Here is a 16,316-nt window from a genome sequence, read left to right as displayed (position 1 = left end):
TGGGATTTATAATATCCATCCTTTTAAAAGGGCTTCATAACCTTTTCAAGATGACAGACACGACTGTGTGGATATCTGCCCTCATTAGTATAGTGTGAAAATGTATTTAAATGCTCCAGACATTCATTTCCTCAGATGCAAATTTCATAAATGTGCTCAGATGAACTTAGAAACTATAATTAAATACATTTAATAAGCAGTTTGTGTCGGCTCCTTAGCTTAAATGTCTGCTCTCTTTAAACATACTGTATTTTGGTTTAGTTTTTAATCATATAAATGTTGGTCACTTATGTAGATAATCATGTAATCTTCACAATCTTAGACTTTATAAAAGACCAGATCATTGTAAAGATATTTTCAAAACTTAGAAAGGGTTTATTTTCTTCATTTTGACCTAAATTCTAGTTTCTTTATTAAAGATCAATACTTACCCTACCAGTTATCTTCCCTTCTGAAAACTCAGTTCTGAATCTCTGCACACAAAAACAATACAAAGACACAAAATTAAAATGTTTTGTGCAGAGATTACAAACAGCAAGTAGTACCATGAGAGAATGCTTAGCATCGCTGGCGTTCTCAAACGCAATATCAAGCTAATCTACTGTTTGAAAACATATCTGCTGATTCAGATTTGCGTGAATAAACTAGACAGTGATTTGCTCGTCTTTGGAAAACCCAACTAAACTCTGCATAGATAAAAATATTAAAGTGAACATTGTGCGTTCGGCCCATTTAACCACGGTGAATGTTGATGACATTAATTTCTCCTGACCAGTGCTTCCGTGAGGAGCTCTGTCCGGTGCTCCGTTGAGAACTTGAGCGTTTCCGACTTCTTGCCGCTGCCTTTGCGGAAAGTGAGGCTGAACTCCGTCCCTTGGCCTTTCCCCACTGGACCGACGCCACAGATGTCCCCATAAGGCCACTGGCAACAGAGAAAGCAAACGGCACATAAATCAGCACAAAAAAACCCAAGTCAAGCCATTAATGCTTCCAAATGTGAGCTGGCATTTTAATAAAGCTTTGACCTGCTGGTAGAGATTTAAGATTTTATTGCCTTGCAGCTGCTTCTGGATACCGCATTCATTACAGATAAAGGTTTGACTCTCAAAAGGAAAGAAACGGAGTAATTTTTCTTGTACTTTGCTCAGCCTTCCTGTTATCTACGGAAAATCTATGTCCTCTCTCGCAGCCAAATTAAACCGCCTTCTTACTAGGGCTGGGCGATAAATCGATTTAATCGATTAATTCGAATTTACAATTCTTTAAGATTTCATTTTTGGAAAATTTTGGATTGGATTTTATTTTGCCAATACACTCATTGGGTTTCCATGAAGAGAACAGCATGTGATGCTGGATATATGTTTAGGCAAAATTATTGTCAAAATATTGTTAAGTGGAAACTTTTTTTTTACCATAATATGAGGTACTTCATTTACTCATTTACTTTTTTTTTTTAACTTAGTTTGAAGTTCACAAGTGCAGTGAAGCCTGTTCTTAGCTCAATGTGTAATACCACTAGCAGCAAATGTTTTGTTATATTTTCATTGTTTATAATGGCACGGCTACCATCTTGTTTAACAGGCATGTTTCAAAGCTTGTTTTTAGTTGCACTTTGAATTCAGGTCAACTCCCTGACGAAATGCTTGACATAAAAAGCAAGGTTTTAAAATAATTTCTTTAATTTCTTTTTATGAAACAAAAAGGAAGAAAAAAAAAAAAAAAATCGATTAATCAGATTTGGTATGATTAAATCGGAGATTTATTTTTTAATCCATATCGCCCAGCCCTACTTCTTACCATATTTTTCAGACCATAGAGGTGCACCGTATTATAAAGTGCACTAAATATTCTTCCCAAGTGTGTAATATCACCCCGCTCCTCCACGTCCACAGCTCTCTATCAGTCTCTGTCGGGAGGACAGAGTAACTGGACTACACTGCCCTGTTTTTAATATAAGGCCAAAATAAATGTAACTTTTATATTGAATTAACCTAACAGGTTTATTGTTGCTGGCGCGTACTCTTGGTTATGGGCTCAGAGTGCCGGGGTTTTCAGCAATAAAACTACAACGGCCTTTTTTTTTTCTACAGTAAATTCCTTACCTGGTCATTTTTGTCTTGGTAAATGCAGCAGAAACGTTTCCGATTTTAAATTCAAAAAATCTAATCAGAGACTAAAAGCGAATAACGTCCAGTTTTCTTCACTCAGTAACTACAGCCACACCGAAGAGCGTTTGTTAGCACGACCTGGTATCCTCAGTAAGGTTTGTTCACTGATGTGAAAATGATCAGATTTTTAATCAGTTTCAGACCAGCTGCTCTCTGGTCAAGGCTCCCGTTCAGATTGCTACACATTTTCTCGCTGCATCATCATTGCAAATATATGGTTAGTACATAATTACCTCTTTATATGGCTCAATGAAAGACGGTCTTTAGAGAAACAGAACATTTATAAACAGATAATAGTTTAAATTGCCCCAATATCTCTCAAAATTTACAGCAGAATAATTATTTCTAGGCCTGTTCATAATTTAACTTCATTTGTCACAGCACTCTATAGGGTAACTTCATGAAAAGAAAACAAATGTATGCTGTTTTCTGGTTGAGTGAGAGGTTTAATGAGGAGTTGCTTAATGGTTATTGATCATGAAATAAAGTTCATATCCTGATCTGATCAGCACTGAAACATATCTTTGCCTGCAAGCTGCAGCGTATTAAAACTGCCTTAAAGCCCACCGCAGCTTACAGCACCAAGTAATGCACTTCAAATGGATTTTTAATAGTTAACATGGAGCCGAAGACGGCAGACTGAGGCTCCTGTAGGATTCAGAGGGTTTCTGTAAGACCTGGTTTGTATGTTACTGACCTGATTTGTTACTTCTAGCGTGGTCGGGTTGTAAGTGGTGATGCCATGCGTCCCCACTGAAAAGACTCGCTTGTATCTGCAACACAGAGATGAGAGCAGTCAGAAACACGGCCGGGCTGAAATAAGGAGCAACACTTACTGCAGTGCAGGAAAACAGGGTAAATCTGAGGAAGCCGTTTCATCTTTCAATTAACACAATTAGTTAAAATTAGTGTTGCGCCGATACCGATACCAGTATCGGACGGGGCCCCGATCCAGCACTAAAATTATGGTATCGGTATCAGAAAGTACCAACAAATAGGGCACCGATACAATTTTGATGTTTGCATGTCACTTGAACGCAGCCTTCTCTCTCCCCACTACTATTATACATGTTACATAAATTCATGAAAGTTGCACTATTTTGGCAGTTGAGAGCCAAAAGTTTATTCAACTATTGTCACCCATTCCAGGTAGACAATAAAAAGTTCTACTACCCTAAGTAGTATGCAGTTCTTCATATATACACACACACATCAATTTCAAACAGATGGTATCGGTATGGTATCGGCCAATACTGTACAGCCAGGTATCGGGGCCAAAAAACGTCATTGGCGCAATACTAGTTAAAATGACCACTAAAATGAGTCTTTCAGAGACACATCTACAGGTCCTGTGAAAACTTTACACGTGCTCATGGTGGTTTTTGCAATGTCATATTCTTTGTTCTTTAATGACTTATGAAAGTTTTTTTTTTTTTTTAAACAAACAACTTGAATGGTTTTTAAAAAAACATTTTAGTTCATTTTGGACTTTCTCTAATCCACACAGGGTCAAAATAATTTCTACAAGCAAAAATACAAAAAGGTACACCCTTCAAAAACACATGAATACATAAATTATCAAGCTTGTTTGAATTAATCGTGTCATTAATATTCATCATGTAATTGATTTATTGCTTATCGCGACAGGCCTAGAGCTCTTTCATAGGTTTTTAATAACACTGAGTTCAGAGGTTTATCCATTTAAAAACCAGCTTTGAAGTATGTTTGGGATTATTGTCCTACTTTAAAACCTGATTGTATCCAAAGTTCCCACCATCTGACCGCGACCGTCACACTTTGATGTAAGGACATTGGTTAGGATGTTTAAGAACAACCAAAGATGTAATAAACTAGAAAACTACAGGAAATAAGGCATCACTGGATGCTCTGAAGTTAGTTTTACATCCCCATCCACGAGCCAATCAAGAGAGCAGCCCCCCTGCTTCACAACAGAGACCTTCAAACAGGACTGAAATTTGCAGCTGGACGACTTTGGACAAGTCAAATGCCTCCAGAGGAAGACAAAGACTGAACTACTGGTCCAAAAACTTACAAAAAAAGTATGTTTAAAAGGAGCCAAGATGGACGTTTTCAAACCCAAGGACACCGTACCTACTGTCAAGCATGACGGCAGTAAAATCATGCTGTGGCCATAGGCGCAACTAAACCATTAGCCTGAAAGTAATAACATTTATACTCTTGAGTAAAGGTATAGCTGCTGTAAAGAAAGCCATTCACTACATCCTGTAGGACGGACGAACGGCATCACCAGACCTCAGTTATCATATCCATCATTGATTTGCTCATTTGCAGGCATTTTGTGAGACCCAATGTGAAATATGATACAAAGAGGATGACTAGTATCCCACCATCTGCCTCTATAGACACGTCACCAGCCGCAGACGGCAGTAAAGGCAGCGGAAGCTTCGAGCACTGCAGGCGTTGCGTACTTTTGCCATCATCTTTCCAACGATTGTGAAATGACTCACTGACACAAAAGCAACAAACACCAATTTATCAACAGTAGGACAGAAGTGTGAAATGTGTGTTACACAGCGAACGCCTGTGGGTTTGTGTGAACGGCACCAGCCACACAGACGTGTGCGTCGTCCAGGTTTGGCAATAGCTTCGCTTGGCTCGGCCGGCTAATTCATCCAATTCTGCTGACTGATTAGAAAATTAATAACTGACATTTTGCATAGTGTGAAACGGGAGATCTTTGAGTTTAAATCCAAGAAAAAAAAATACATGTCAGTCAGTTCTGCATAAAGTTTTTCTTTTTTTTTTTCATATTTTTACCCTGAACAAAACATGCTGACTTGGCAACTTTTCTTTCTACACATCCTCATTAAGCGAATACAACAGGACGTCTGGTGTAGAGACCGTTAAACAACTAAGGAGAGGCGTGAGGGGGGGGAAATAGAGAGGCTACTTCTACATATAGCATTTGCAGCTGAGGCTGAAGAGCCTGACAAATACAAACAGACAGAACAGCCAATGACCTGAGGCAAGGCTAAGGAGAAAACATTGGGCCTGATCTCCGACATCCCTGTAAAACTTCACAGTATTTTAACCCTTTAACTGATGATAAAATCAGAGCTTAGGTGATTTATCTGTTTGGCCAAAAAAGTGCACTGACAGGAGGATCAGGATCGGTGGGATTTGTGGCCAACGACTGTGTAGCCTCTTAGCCAAGGGGGGGGGGGGGGTTCTCCAAACCTGAGTCCAAGAGAGCTACCAACAACGTTCTGCTCCCACACATCAGATGGGCTTAATACCAGACCACTAGATCTGGAGGACAGCTGGAAACCCTTGATATAGGCATAGGCTGGTTACTTGTCTCAAGGTACAACAGGACTTTAAAAATGTTGCCGTTTTAAAACTGATAAAATTTCCCCTCCCCTTATCGTTTCTACGGATTAAAGTCCACAGTGACTGAAACGCAAAGCAAAAAGATTATATACTATATCTGCATTTGTTTAAAATGTTTGTGTAAATACTATGAAACATGCATACTTTACAGTTTAGGTCAGGGGTGTCAAACTCGTTTTGGTTTAGGGGCCGCATTCAGCTTAATCTGATCTCAAGAGGGCCACACGAGTAAACTCATTGCAAGATTAAATAGAACTAATAAATGTGGACTTGTTGATTTTTATATTAAGTTAATTTCACTTTTAAACAATATTTAATGGATAACCTCAGCGTTTTTAAGAAAAGTATGTGCAATTTCAACAAAACTTTTACTCAGTTAAACATTTACTTGTGCATTATGCAAAAGAACTAATCACAGTGATTATACAATGTTGAAAAACATTTATTCACATTTTTTGGAACTTAAAAACACTGTCCTGCATGACAAAATACATCAAACAGATAAAAATTAAGAAATGATTTAAAACCAATTTTCCACATCCGAAGCTCAGTGCTACCATCTGCTGATTAAAACACAGCGCCCTTCATGGACAATATAGGAACTGCAGATTTTCAATTAAACAAAGTACATGTTTTTTTCAATAATTGTTTTATCATTCTCTTCCTTTTATCTCCTCTTTCACCTTTTTTTTCTTCTTGTTCTTCCTTTCCTCTCCTACTTTGCTATTGTAGTGTCCATATCATTTGAGATATTTCCCGCATGAATCATAATAAAACTATTCACATTCATAAATCAAGCGGAGCACTATGGCAAAAGCCGTATTGCTCCACATGTGAAAGTCAAATCTGATGAGCTCTTTTTGGCATTAAGACAACAATTATTATTGCCACATTGCCAGACAAGACACTGAATAAATAAATAAATATTTTTTTTTGAATAATGATAATTTAGCCACCGGGCCGGACTAAATTGTTTGGTGGGCCGTATGTTTGACACCCCTGGTTTAGGTAATGCAGGGGTTCCCCCAGAAAAATCCGGTTATCCTGAGGAGCATTGCGTGACGCGGCTCGAAGGAGGGGCTATTAGCTTGTGCATCAAGCTAATAACAGCTAACGTTAGCCTATTTTGAGCGGGAGTTTTTTTTCCCCCAGACGGGAACGTTACTGACCGTTTTATGTTGCTCTCAAACATCGAGGCTTTTAATATAAGCGATGGTTACGCTGGCAGTGGTGAGGTGGGGGCTTATATATAATACAGTGGGGGAAACCCTGTAATCGTAGCATGAGCATAAGCCAACCAGACATCATGGTCTCACATGGTTTGGTTTAGAGATCGGCCGATAAAGGTTTTTAAGACCGATGGCGATACCGATTAGTTTGATATCAGGCAAACTGATACACGATACGTGCTATCTATTTTTTTTTTGGCCCACTCTTTAAGCCGATATTCCTTTTTGTTTTCCATTTACATGATAAAAATTACAATAATAAATGTGTGTGTGTGGCAACTCGCCAGGTGGAGCTTAGACGTGGGTTTTGAGACGATGAAAAAGGAGCTTTATGACGACTGTAAGTGGCTGGACTAGAGACATAAACACAACGTTGAAATGCTAATTTCAGAGGCTAAAACAGACACACCGCTGTTCCCTGCCATTTATAGTGAGACATAGACAGGGCAGATACAGCTAGATTAGACAGTTAAAGCTACATTAAAAGTTGAAAACTTATCCTTGTTGCTAGGATTCAGTCTTACGTTACCAGCTGCTGATTGCCAACGAGGGAGTGGCAATGTATGCGCTTCACGTGATCTCACGGCACGGCTGCTGAATGCGGTGATGGATTGGGGAACGCATGCATGTATCAGCTGATAACACAAGGTAAAAAAACTTAAATATCGGTCGAGCTCTAGTTTGGTTGAGGTGTTGTAACTGTATGCATATTTCCAGTTCAGGTGTTTAAACAGCACAGCATCAGACCCATAGGCCACAGGAAGCAGGTGGCTTCACAAAACAGCTTATGGTGAGAAAAGCGAGCCCCCAGCTAATTAACAATCAATCGGCTTTTTAAAGATGCACCCGCCCTCGTTGGGCCGCTTCTGGCTTCGATATTTTGGGGCATTAGGTTCGAGACCGTGTCTTGACCTTGGTTCAGGCTGGTCCAAACTGAGTGTCGGCACAAAGCTCATCAATTATTCATTCGCTGCGGGCTGACGTTCTATTTTAGTACAATGTGAAAATCCAAACATCCTCAACTAATTTCCTGGAGAAGCTGAGTTTATGGCCATACTTTAACCTTTTGGCTTAAATGTAAAGTACCTCGATGCAGGTTTCTCATAAAGCACCAATAAATGCATCATACAGCTTCAGACATCTCAGCACAGCTGGGGCTTATTCAGTTAATTCGCAGCTATTCTTGCAACCACTCAGGCTAAAGTGACACCAGTGTTTGATTTAACAAATCAAGCTGCGGTGACTCAGATTTGCATCCTCTGTAAAAGTGAAAGTCAACCTGCAGAAACCTGAGCAATCTTAAGCCTTATCGCAAGCATTATTGCACCACATCTGCATGAAAAAGATATCCTCGTTCAGCACCATGTTGTAATTTGATAACACAGAAGGGAAGCATGGAAAGTGGGAATTTCAAGGAGCCAAGTCCTCTTTATTAGCTATATTACTACCTCTGCTCTGACTAAGAGATGTAGGAACCCCTTTTTTCCCCTCCTTTTCTTACCAACAAGACACCAAAGCACAAAAAGCTCTTGTGTTACTTACTGTAAATTAGTTTTCTTATTTCAATCAATTTTATTAGTCAACTGCAATTTGCATTACAATCGAAAATTCAGTTCAGTTTATTTCCTTAATTCAGGTACTTCATAGACCAATATTTGTTTGCACATAAAGTAGTGCATTACCCTTGACATGCTCCTACCACACTGGATGTCTTTAAAGCCTTTTCTCTCCGTCTAAAGCTTCATAATGAATCACATTAAGCAACTTCCTGTAGTGGGCGCCTCGTGCCCGCATCTATAAACGAAATTATATCAGATTTTACACAAATAACAGACTGAACAGGACTTTTGTTGGAAAACAAAACCTACAACAGCATATCAGAACCCAACAGTGTAACACTAGTGGCAAAGAGGGAACCAAAGGATAATTGAAAAAGAGCTCAGTACAAACTCCATACACATAAGACAATGAAGACAATTAGAAGACAAAAAACAATATTTTACCCACAGGACAATCCATGCCTGCAGCAATAATCACTCAACATACCAACATGATAAAGTTTTTTTTCGGTAACACTAAAGTATGACGGCATTCAGGGTGAAAGCAGACAGATTTACATCTACGTGTACGGAAAGAAGTGATCTAATATATATATATAAAAAAAGATAAATCAGGTTTCCTGAACACATTTCAGCTAAAAATTTATATTTCCATTAGTCCTGACTAGATAATCTTGAAGGTATAAATATTATTTCTGACTGAATGTAATAAAATGGCGGACGTTTTGACCATTATGAGTCTTTAAATGGGGAAGCAGGCAAGTAAAAACCGACGGATGGATGGAAAATGGGTGGATGAAAGGATGGAAAACAGAGGGATGGATAGATGGAAAGAAAACAGATGGATGGGTGTGTGGTTGTCAGACGGATGGATGGACGTCTGAATGACAGATGGACAACAGATGAACGACAGATGGAAGGATGAATGACGAACGAATGAATGACGGATGGATGGATGAATGACGGATGGATAAATGAATGAATGAATGACAGATGGATGGATGAATGAATGACAGATGGATGGACGAATGACGTATGGATAAATGACGGATGGATGGATAAATGACGGACGGATGGATAAATGACGGATGGATGGATGGATGAATGACGGATGGATGGATGGATAAATGACGGACGGACGGATGGATGAATGAATGACGGACGGACAGATGACGGACGGATGGATGCATGAATGACGGACGGATGGATGAATGAATGACGGACGGACGGACGGATGAATGAATGACGGATGGATGAATGAATGAATGAATGACAGATGGATGAATGGATGACAGAGGAACGGATGGATGAATGACGGACGGATGGATGAATGACGGACGGATGGATGAATGAATGAATGAATGACAGATGGATGAACGGATGACAGAGGAACGGATGGATGGATGACGGACGGATGGATGACAGACGGATGGATGAATGAATGACAGACAGACGGACGGATGGATGGATGGATGAATGACGGATGGATGGATGAATGAATGACGGACGAACGGATGGATGAATGACGGACGGACGGATGAATGAATGACGGACGGATGAATGAATGACGGACGGATGGATGGATGAATGACGGACGGATGGATGAATGACGGACGGACGGATGAATGAATGACGGACGGATGGATGAATAACGGACGGATGGATGAATGACGGACGGATGGATGAATGACGGACGGACGGATGAATGAATGACAGATGGATGAATGGATGACAGAGGAACGGATGGATAAATGACGGATGGATGGATAAATGATGGATGGATGGATGGATGGATGGATGGATGGATGAATGACGGATGGATGGATGGATAAATGACGGACGGACGGATGGATGAATGAATGACGGACGGACAGATGACGGACGGATGGATGCATGAATGACGGATGGAGGGATGAATGAATGACGGACGGACAGATGACGGACGGATGGATGGATGAATGACGGACGGATGGATGAATGAATGACGGACGGACGGACGGATGAATGAATGACGGATGGATGAATGAATGAATGAATGACAGATGGATGAATGGATGACAGAGGAACGGATGGATGAATGACGGACGGATGGATGAATGACGGACGGATGGATGAATGACGGACGGATGGATGAATGACGGACGGATGGATGAATGACGGACGGATGGATGAATGACGGACGGATGGATGAATGAATGACAGACGGACGGACAGATGACGGACGGATGGATGGATGAATGAATGAATGAATGACAGATGGATGAATGGATGACAGAGGAACGGATGGATGGATGACGGACGGATGGATGACAGACGGATGGATGGATGAATGACGGACGGATGAATGAATGACAGACAGACGGACGGATGGATGGATGGATAAATGACGAATGGATGGATGAATGAATGACGGACGGACAGATGACGGACGGACGGATGGATGAATGACGGACGGATGAATGAATGAATGGATGACAGAGGAACGGATGGATGGATGACAGAGGAACGGATGGATGGATGACAGAGGAGCGGATGGATGGATGACGGACGGATGGATGGATGACGGACGGATGGATGGATCACGGACGGATGGATGGATCACGGACGGATGGATGGATGACGGACGGATTGAAGGATCTTGACTCTTAAATGTAAGCAAAACTCCAGGGAGAATCCATTTTTACAGAGAGGACCAGCTCTCCGCCCTGAGGTCCCGGTCATAATGACCCAGTAACTTCCAAGTCACAAGACTTGAGGAAAGTTTGATCACGAGCATGAAGAGGTCAGAAGTCGGTCTTTCAGTCGTGCAACAACGTTTACCAATTTAATTACATCTCCAAGAAAAACTCAGGAAACACAGCGGACTCCAGGCCTGCAAAACATGTCATGAAATTAACGAAAACCCTCCAAACTACATTTCACTCTGGACTCTAAAATAGTCAGCCTCACTGTATAAACTGTTCTTAAAACAAAAACCTCGGTTTTAATCCTCCACCCAGAAACCTAAAAGAGAAAAATAACACGTCATCATTAGGGCTGGACGATTTTGGAAAATAATCTAATTGCGATTTTTTTTCTTAATATTGCGATTTAATGCAAATTTTTCCCCAGTTTAATTTATCATGTCTTTTTAAACATATACAAACAACAAATCAAATTGTTTCCTCACCGTGTGGATTAGTTGCTAAAAGACCCACAGCATCTAAACTCAGAGCAGTAATGATTGCGTTCTGCCTACAATATATTTCAACCAATATTGCAATTTTGACTTTTCTCTGCATTAACCACAAGTAACAAAAATGGCCTCTAAATAAAGATGTTTGTAAACGAGGACTATTTAAAACAAGAACTTTTAATGTTTCTATTGATCAGAATATTCTTCAATAGAACAGCTTTTAATTAATTTGGACATCAATCCTTGTTGAACATAAAGTGCAACCAACAAGCAAGTCTATGTATTAAACGGATTGACCTATACCTGCTATGTACGATTATATAAACAAGTAATAAAATTAGATTATCTCACTGCTGCAGCTGTCATCCCTTCCATGTGGAGGCAAACCCACTTTAAACATTTTACTGACACCTAAAGGACGCGTCTGATTCACTAATTGTTAAATAGCCAAAAACTGCAGACCTCTGCGATTTGGAAATTGTGTTTTTTTTAAATCGCGATTATATTGAAAATGCGATTAATTGTTCAGCCCTAGTCATCATGGCGTCGGATGAAAAGAAAACAACCTAACCATTTCTTGTTCTGTTGACCTACAGTACCAGGCAGATCCATGTTGTGTTGGACCTATTCAGAAAGTCTGCTCCACCCAAGCATTTACTCTTTCAGCCCAGTGAACGTAGCTACATATCGTCGCTAACCCCAATCATCTGAATCAAACACGCACTGCCTCAGGTTTCATTTTCATTTCTTCCTGCTCTCCGCCGTGTTCGGACTTGCCCGCTTTCGCACGCCGTTTGAGGAGGGGGGGGGGGGTTACACTCAACTTTGTGTCTCTTGGGAGAGAGCCCTGGTATCAGATTCCTACCAGCCAGAATAGTTCACCAAAGCTGGGTTAGTTAGCTCCCTTTTAGAGGTGAGAGGTCAGGACATACAGCCTGATTAAGATAAACACAAGGGTCTCAAAGTGTGTTCCTCCCCGCTACGTCAACACTGCCGTCAGCCGGACACGTCAGGAGGCATTAGCAGGGTGAGCGAGAGATGACGGCAGACGCCCTGCAGCCCTGCTTAAATCACTCAATGAGAGGCCTTAATGGGACGAAAACATTTACAAAGCAGGTACTGGTAATGTGATCTGGCCGGCTCATGGCTCAAAACTGGACGGTGCGCATTCTTTCAGCACAGCCAGTCGATCCTCAAAAGACAGCGTTTAACACGTTTATTAATTCCCTACAACTCATACGCCATAGTCTATACTGTCCAGTGGCTTTATCTGTGTTTGACGGATGCATAAACCACATGTTGACGTCAACACAAATAGTGTCCAGGCCTCCAGAACAGAAAAAAAAAAAAGAGCGACCAGCTCCTCAGCGTTAAGGTAAGGGCAAGAGTTGGAGTCAGTAAAGACAGACGTGGTGAAGGTGGAGGGAGACAGGCCAGCTGCCAGTGAGTTCATCCTGATCTCTCACTGATCTACCTAGAAATACAGCTAGACAAAACACAGAATAATAGCTGTATATATCCCATAGTAGTGCTGGGCGATAAATCGGTTTAATCGATTAATTAAGCCATCATCTTCTGCTCATCTGGGATCAGGTCACAGCTTCAGTAGGGAGGCCTAGACGTCCCTCTCCCCAGCCACTTGGGCCAGTTCTCCAGGGACACAAAGTCGTTTCCAGGCCAGCCGAGAGACATAGTCCCTCCAGCGTGTCCTGGGTCTTCCCCTGGGCATCCTAACCAGATGCCCGCACTGCAAAAATGGATCTAAAAATAAGTAAAATGTTCCTGCACTTAGAATAAGATATTTTAAGTGCAAAAATCTTATTCCATTGGCAAATAGTCTTATTTACCTGCTCAAATCAAGGACAAATAGACTCATTTTAAGAACATTTTATTTATTTCTGGTTCTGTTTTTGCAGTGCGAGCCACCTCAACTGGCTCCTCTCGACGTGGAGGAGCAGCGGCTCTACTCTGAGTCCTCCCCGGATGACTGAGCTCCTCACCCTATCTCTAAGGGAGAGCCCAGATACGTTACGGAGAAAACTAATTTCGGCCGCTTGTATCCGGGATCTCATTCTTTTGGTCACGACCCAAAGCTCGTAACCATAGATGAGGGTAGGAACATAGATGAACGGGTAAATTGAGAGCTTCGCCTTTTGGCTCAGCTCTCTACCCACCACAAAAGACTGGTACAGCACCCGCTTCACAGCGGACGCTGTACCAGTCCGCCTCTTTCCCTCATTTGTGAACAACACCCTGAGGTACTTATAACTCCTCCACTTGGGGCGGGACATTCTCCCCGATCTGGAGAAGGCATCAATTAATTTGAATTTACAAGTTTCTTTTACGATTTTTAGAAAAATTGGGATTTTTTTTTTTTGTCAATGCACTCATAGGGCTTCCATGAAGACAATAGCAGCAAAGCTGAATATGTTTAAGAAAATATATTGTCAATATATTGTAAAGTGGAAACGTTTTTACTATAATACTTTTTTTCTACTCTTTTTTTTTTAAAGTTGGTCAGAAGTTACACATGTGAAGCCTGTTCGTAGCTCATTGTGTAAAACCACTAGCAGGAAACATTTTGTTACATTTTCATTGTTTACAATGGCAGGGCGGCCAACTTGTTTTAAAAGCATGTTTCACAGCTTCTATTTAGTTGCACTTTGAATTCAGGTCAACTCCCAGACGAAATGATGTTTTTAAAATAATGTATTTTATTCCTTTTTGTTAAACTAAAAGGAGGGGGAAACAATTATTACCGGTAATCAGATTAGGTATAAAAATGTGAGATTTTTAAGCCATACCACCCAGCCCTATCCCATAGCCTTGGATACTAGCAATATGGATGTCCAGAACCAGATCCAGTTGTGTCCTTTAACGCAAGTGGAGTCCTCTTTCACTTGCTAGAAAATGAAAAGCTAGGGGGAAGAAGGTCGGTGAAGCAAGTGGACCCACCACGTCTTAGTCACGAATAAAGAAATTCAGCTCCGATGAGCTAAAGAGGCCATTTACTGTCCATTGATCTGGTATTCAGCAGAAGGGCAGCCATTCCAGGAGAAACAGGAGCTCCCAATGGACGAAGGATTTCTGAATTCACACCGCCAACATATCGCACCCAAAGCCAGACAGCTGCACTGCAAAAAGGGAACTTAACGTATGGAAAATGTTCTTGAAATGAATGTATTTGTCCTTGATTTGAGCAGGTAAATAAGATTATCTGCCAATGGAATGAGTATTTAACCTCTAAAATTAGATATACTGCACTTGAAATAGGATGATGGAGATTAGTTGTTCCTATTTTAAGTGCAAAAATCTTATCCCATTGGCAGATAATCTTATTTGCCTGCTCAAATCGAGAACAAATACACTCGTTTCAAGAAGATTGTACTTTTAGTTCCCTTTTTTGTAGTGTGGATGCTGCACTGGTGAGCCAACCTGTGGGATCCAGACCAAACGACCCGTGTTCGGAGGCCTCAGCCCTCTAACGCGACTGTCCTGGGTCCCGGGTTTGAGTCCCAGCATGTCCTCTCCCTCTCTCTCTCTCCCTCAAGCCCATTTCCTGTCAGCCTACTGTCAAATAAAGGCCAGTGGTGTTTTTCCTTGTTGTTCTTTCACATAGCCCTTCCATCACCCTGTGTGGCCTGTAACAGCAGGAGATTGTTGTTATCCCCTGATTATATAGCCACTTATGTTTCACAACACTGATGTAAACAATGGTTTCCCACCAAGAACTTCAACACGTTTTGAAGGGTAATAAAGTAAAAAAAAAAAAATGGGCTAAAACTGTAACGTCGGGAAAGGGGATGTATAAAATCTACGTGCTAGAAAGCAAATGTGGATGTCAGTATATTCGCCCCTCTGTGCTGTAGCAGGCTACGATATGGGGGACCCGGGTTTGAATCAGGAAGGGCGTCTGGTGTTAAAATGTTGTGACGACTCCCCCTGAATCAGGGAGCAGCTGAAGGAACTCACAACCGAACGTTGATACGTCTAGCTTTGTCCCCCGTGCCCCGCTATCTGTTTCTTGGTGATAGGCAACCCCCCAAAAGTGAAGCAAAACACCAATCACGTGCCTGCAGACTGAGAGCCGCTTATCCTCCACAAAGATAATGAATATACACAACAGAAGCACCGAGTCAGGGTTTCAGGAGTTTCTCACGTCCGCCTAACCACATAAGTCAGAGCGGAGATTTAGGTCCAGTTTTAATATTCACTGGTCTTGTTTAAAAAAGAAAAAGAAGAAGGAAAATGAGGGTCTTACTTTCCTCTCCAGGAGTGTTTGGTGGTGTAGAAACAGGCCAGGTCTTTGTTGTCTTTCAGGATATTCATCTTTTCCCAAGACCTAAAACACAGAATAAAGAAAACAACAGTTTTTAATAAGAGCCTGGTCAGATAGCTGGTATTGCTTGTTCCACACACACAATCAGTCTAGTGCAGCCTTTACAAGTTATTACTACTTCAAGTTTATCTACCAGGTGCATTCCAACACGCCGTGCCACACACTTCGCGGGCTCCCTCTACATTTTTCAGTTCAGAGGGAGAGACTCGCATCAAAGAGGAAACACTGTAAACGCTTTTTATCTAACGGAGAGGGAACCAGCCCTCCGTGGCCGTCTGATTCCACATCTGCAGGCCGTGGCATCGATCCGTACGGCAACACGTTGCTTGCAACCGATCCTAGCTGGGAAACAATTAACTGAAAAAACTGGAACGCTGAGCCAGATGAATACGAGTCAATCCAGATATAATAGTTCAAAACAAAAAAAGATGTTAGTCTAATTAATTAAAGTATAAAGCGGGATTCTTTATCGTC

General features: G+C 41.3%; 1 protein-coding gene across 3 annotated transcripts in view; it reads right to left on the bottom strand.

Moving 5' to 3' along the window:
- Positions 1-15,845, bottom strand: part of LOC105932912 (dnaJ homolog subfamily C member 13) — a 52,376-nt gene extending 36,531 nt beyond the window's left edge. For all 3 annotated transcript variants that reach the window (XM_036125178.1, XM_036125176.1, XM_036125177.1), the window contains exons 1-4: positions 15,765-15,845; positions 2,866-2,941; positions 773-922; positions 432-473 (exon numbers count right to left, since the gene is read on the bottom strand). In XM_036125178.1, the coding sequence (XP_035981071.1) occupies positions 432-473; positions 773-922; positions 2,866-2,941; positions 15,765-15,832 (336 nt within the window). In that variant the 5' untranslated portion in view covers positions 15,833-15,845. The remainder of the gene's footprint in view (positions 1-431; positions 474-772; positions 923-2,865; positions 2,942-15,764) is intronic.
- Between the last annotated feature and the right edge of the window lie 471 nt (positions 15,846-16,316).

The sequence above is a fragment of the Fundulus heteroclitus genome, chromosome 21, assembly GCF_011125445.2.
Source record: "Fundulus heteroclitus isolate FHET01 chromosome 21, MU-UCD_Fhet_4.1, whole genome shotgun sequence".
Taxonomy (NCBI): domain Eukaryota; kingdom Metazoa; phylum Chordata; class Actinopteri; order Cyprinodontiformes; family Fundulidae; genus Fundulus; species Fundulus heteroclitus.
The sequence above is the reverse complement of the archived record's forward strand: the minus strand, read 5'-3'. Positions and strand labels throughout refer to the sequence as shown.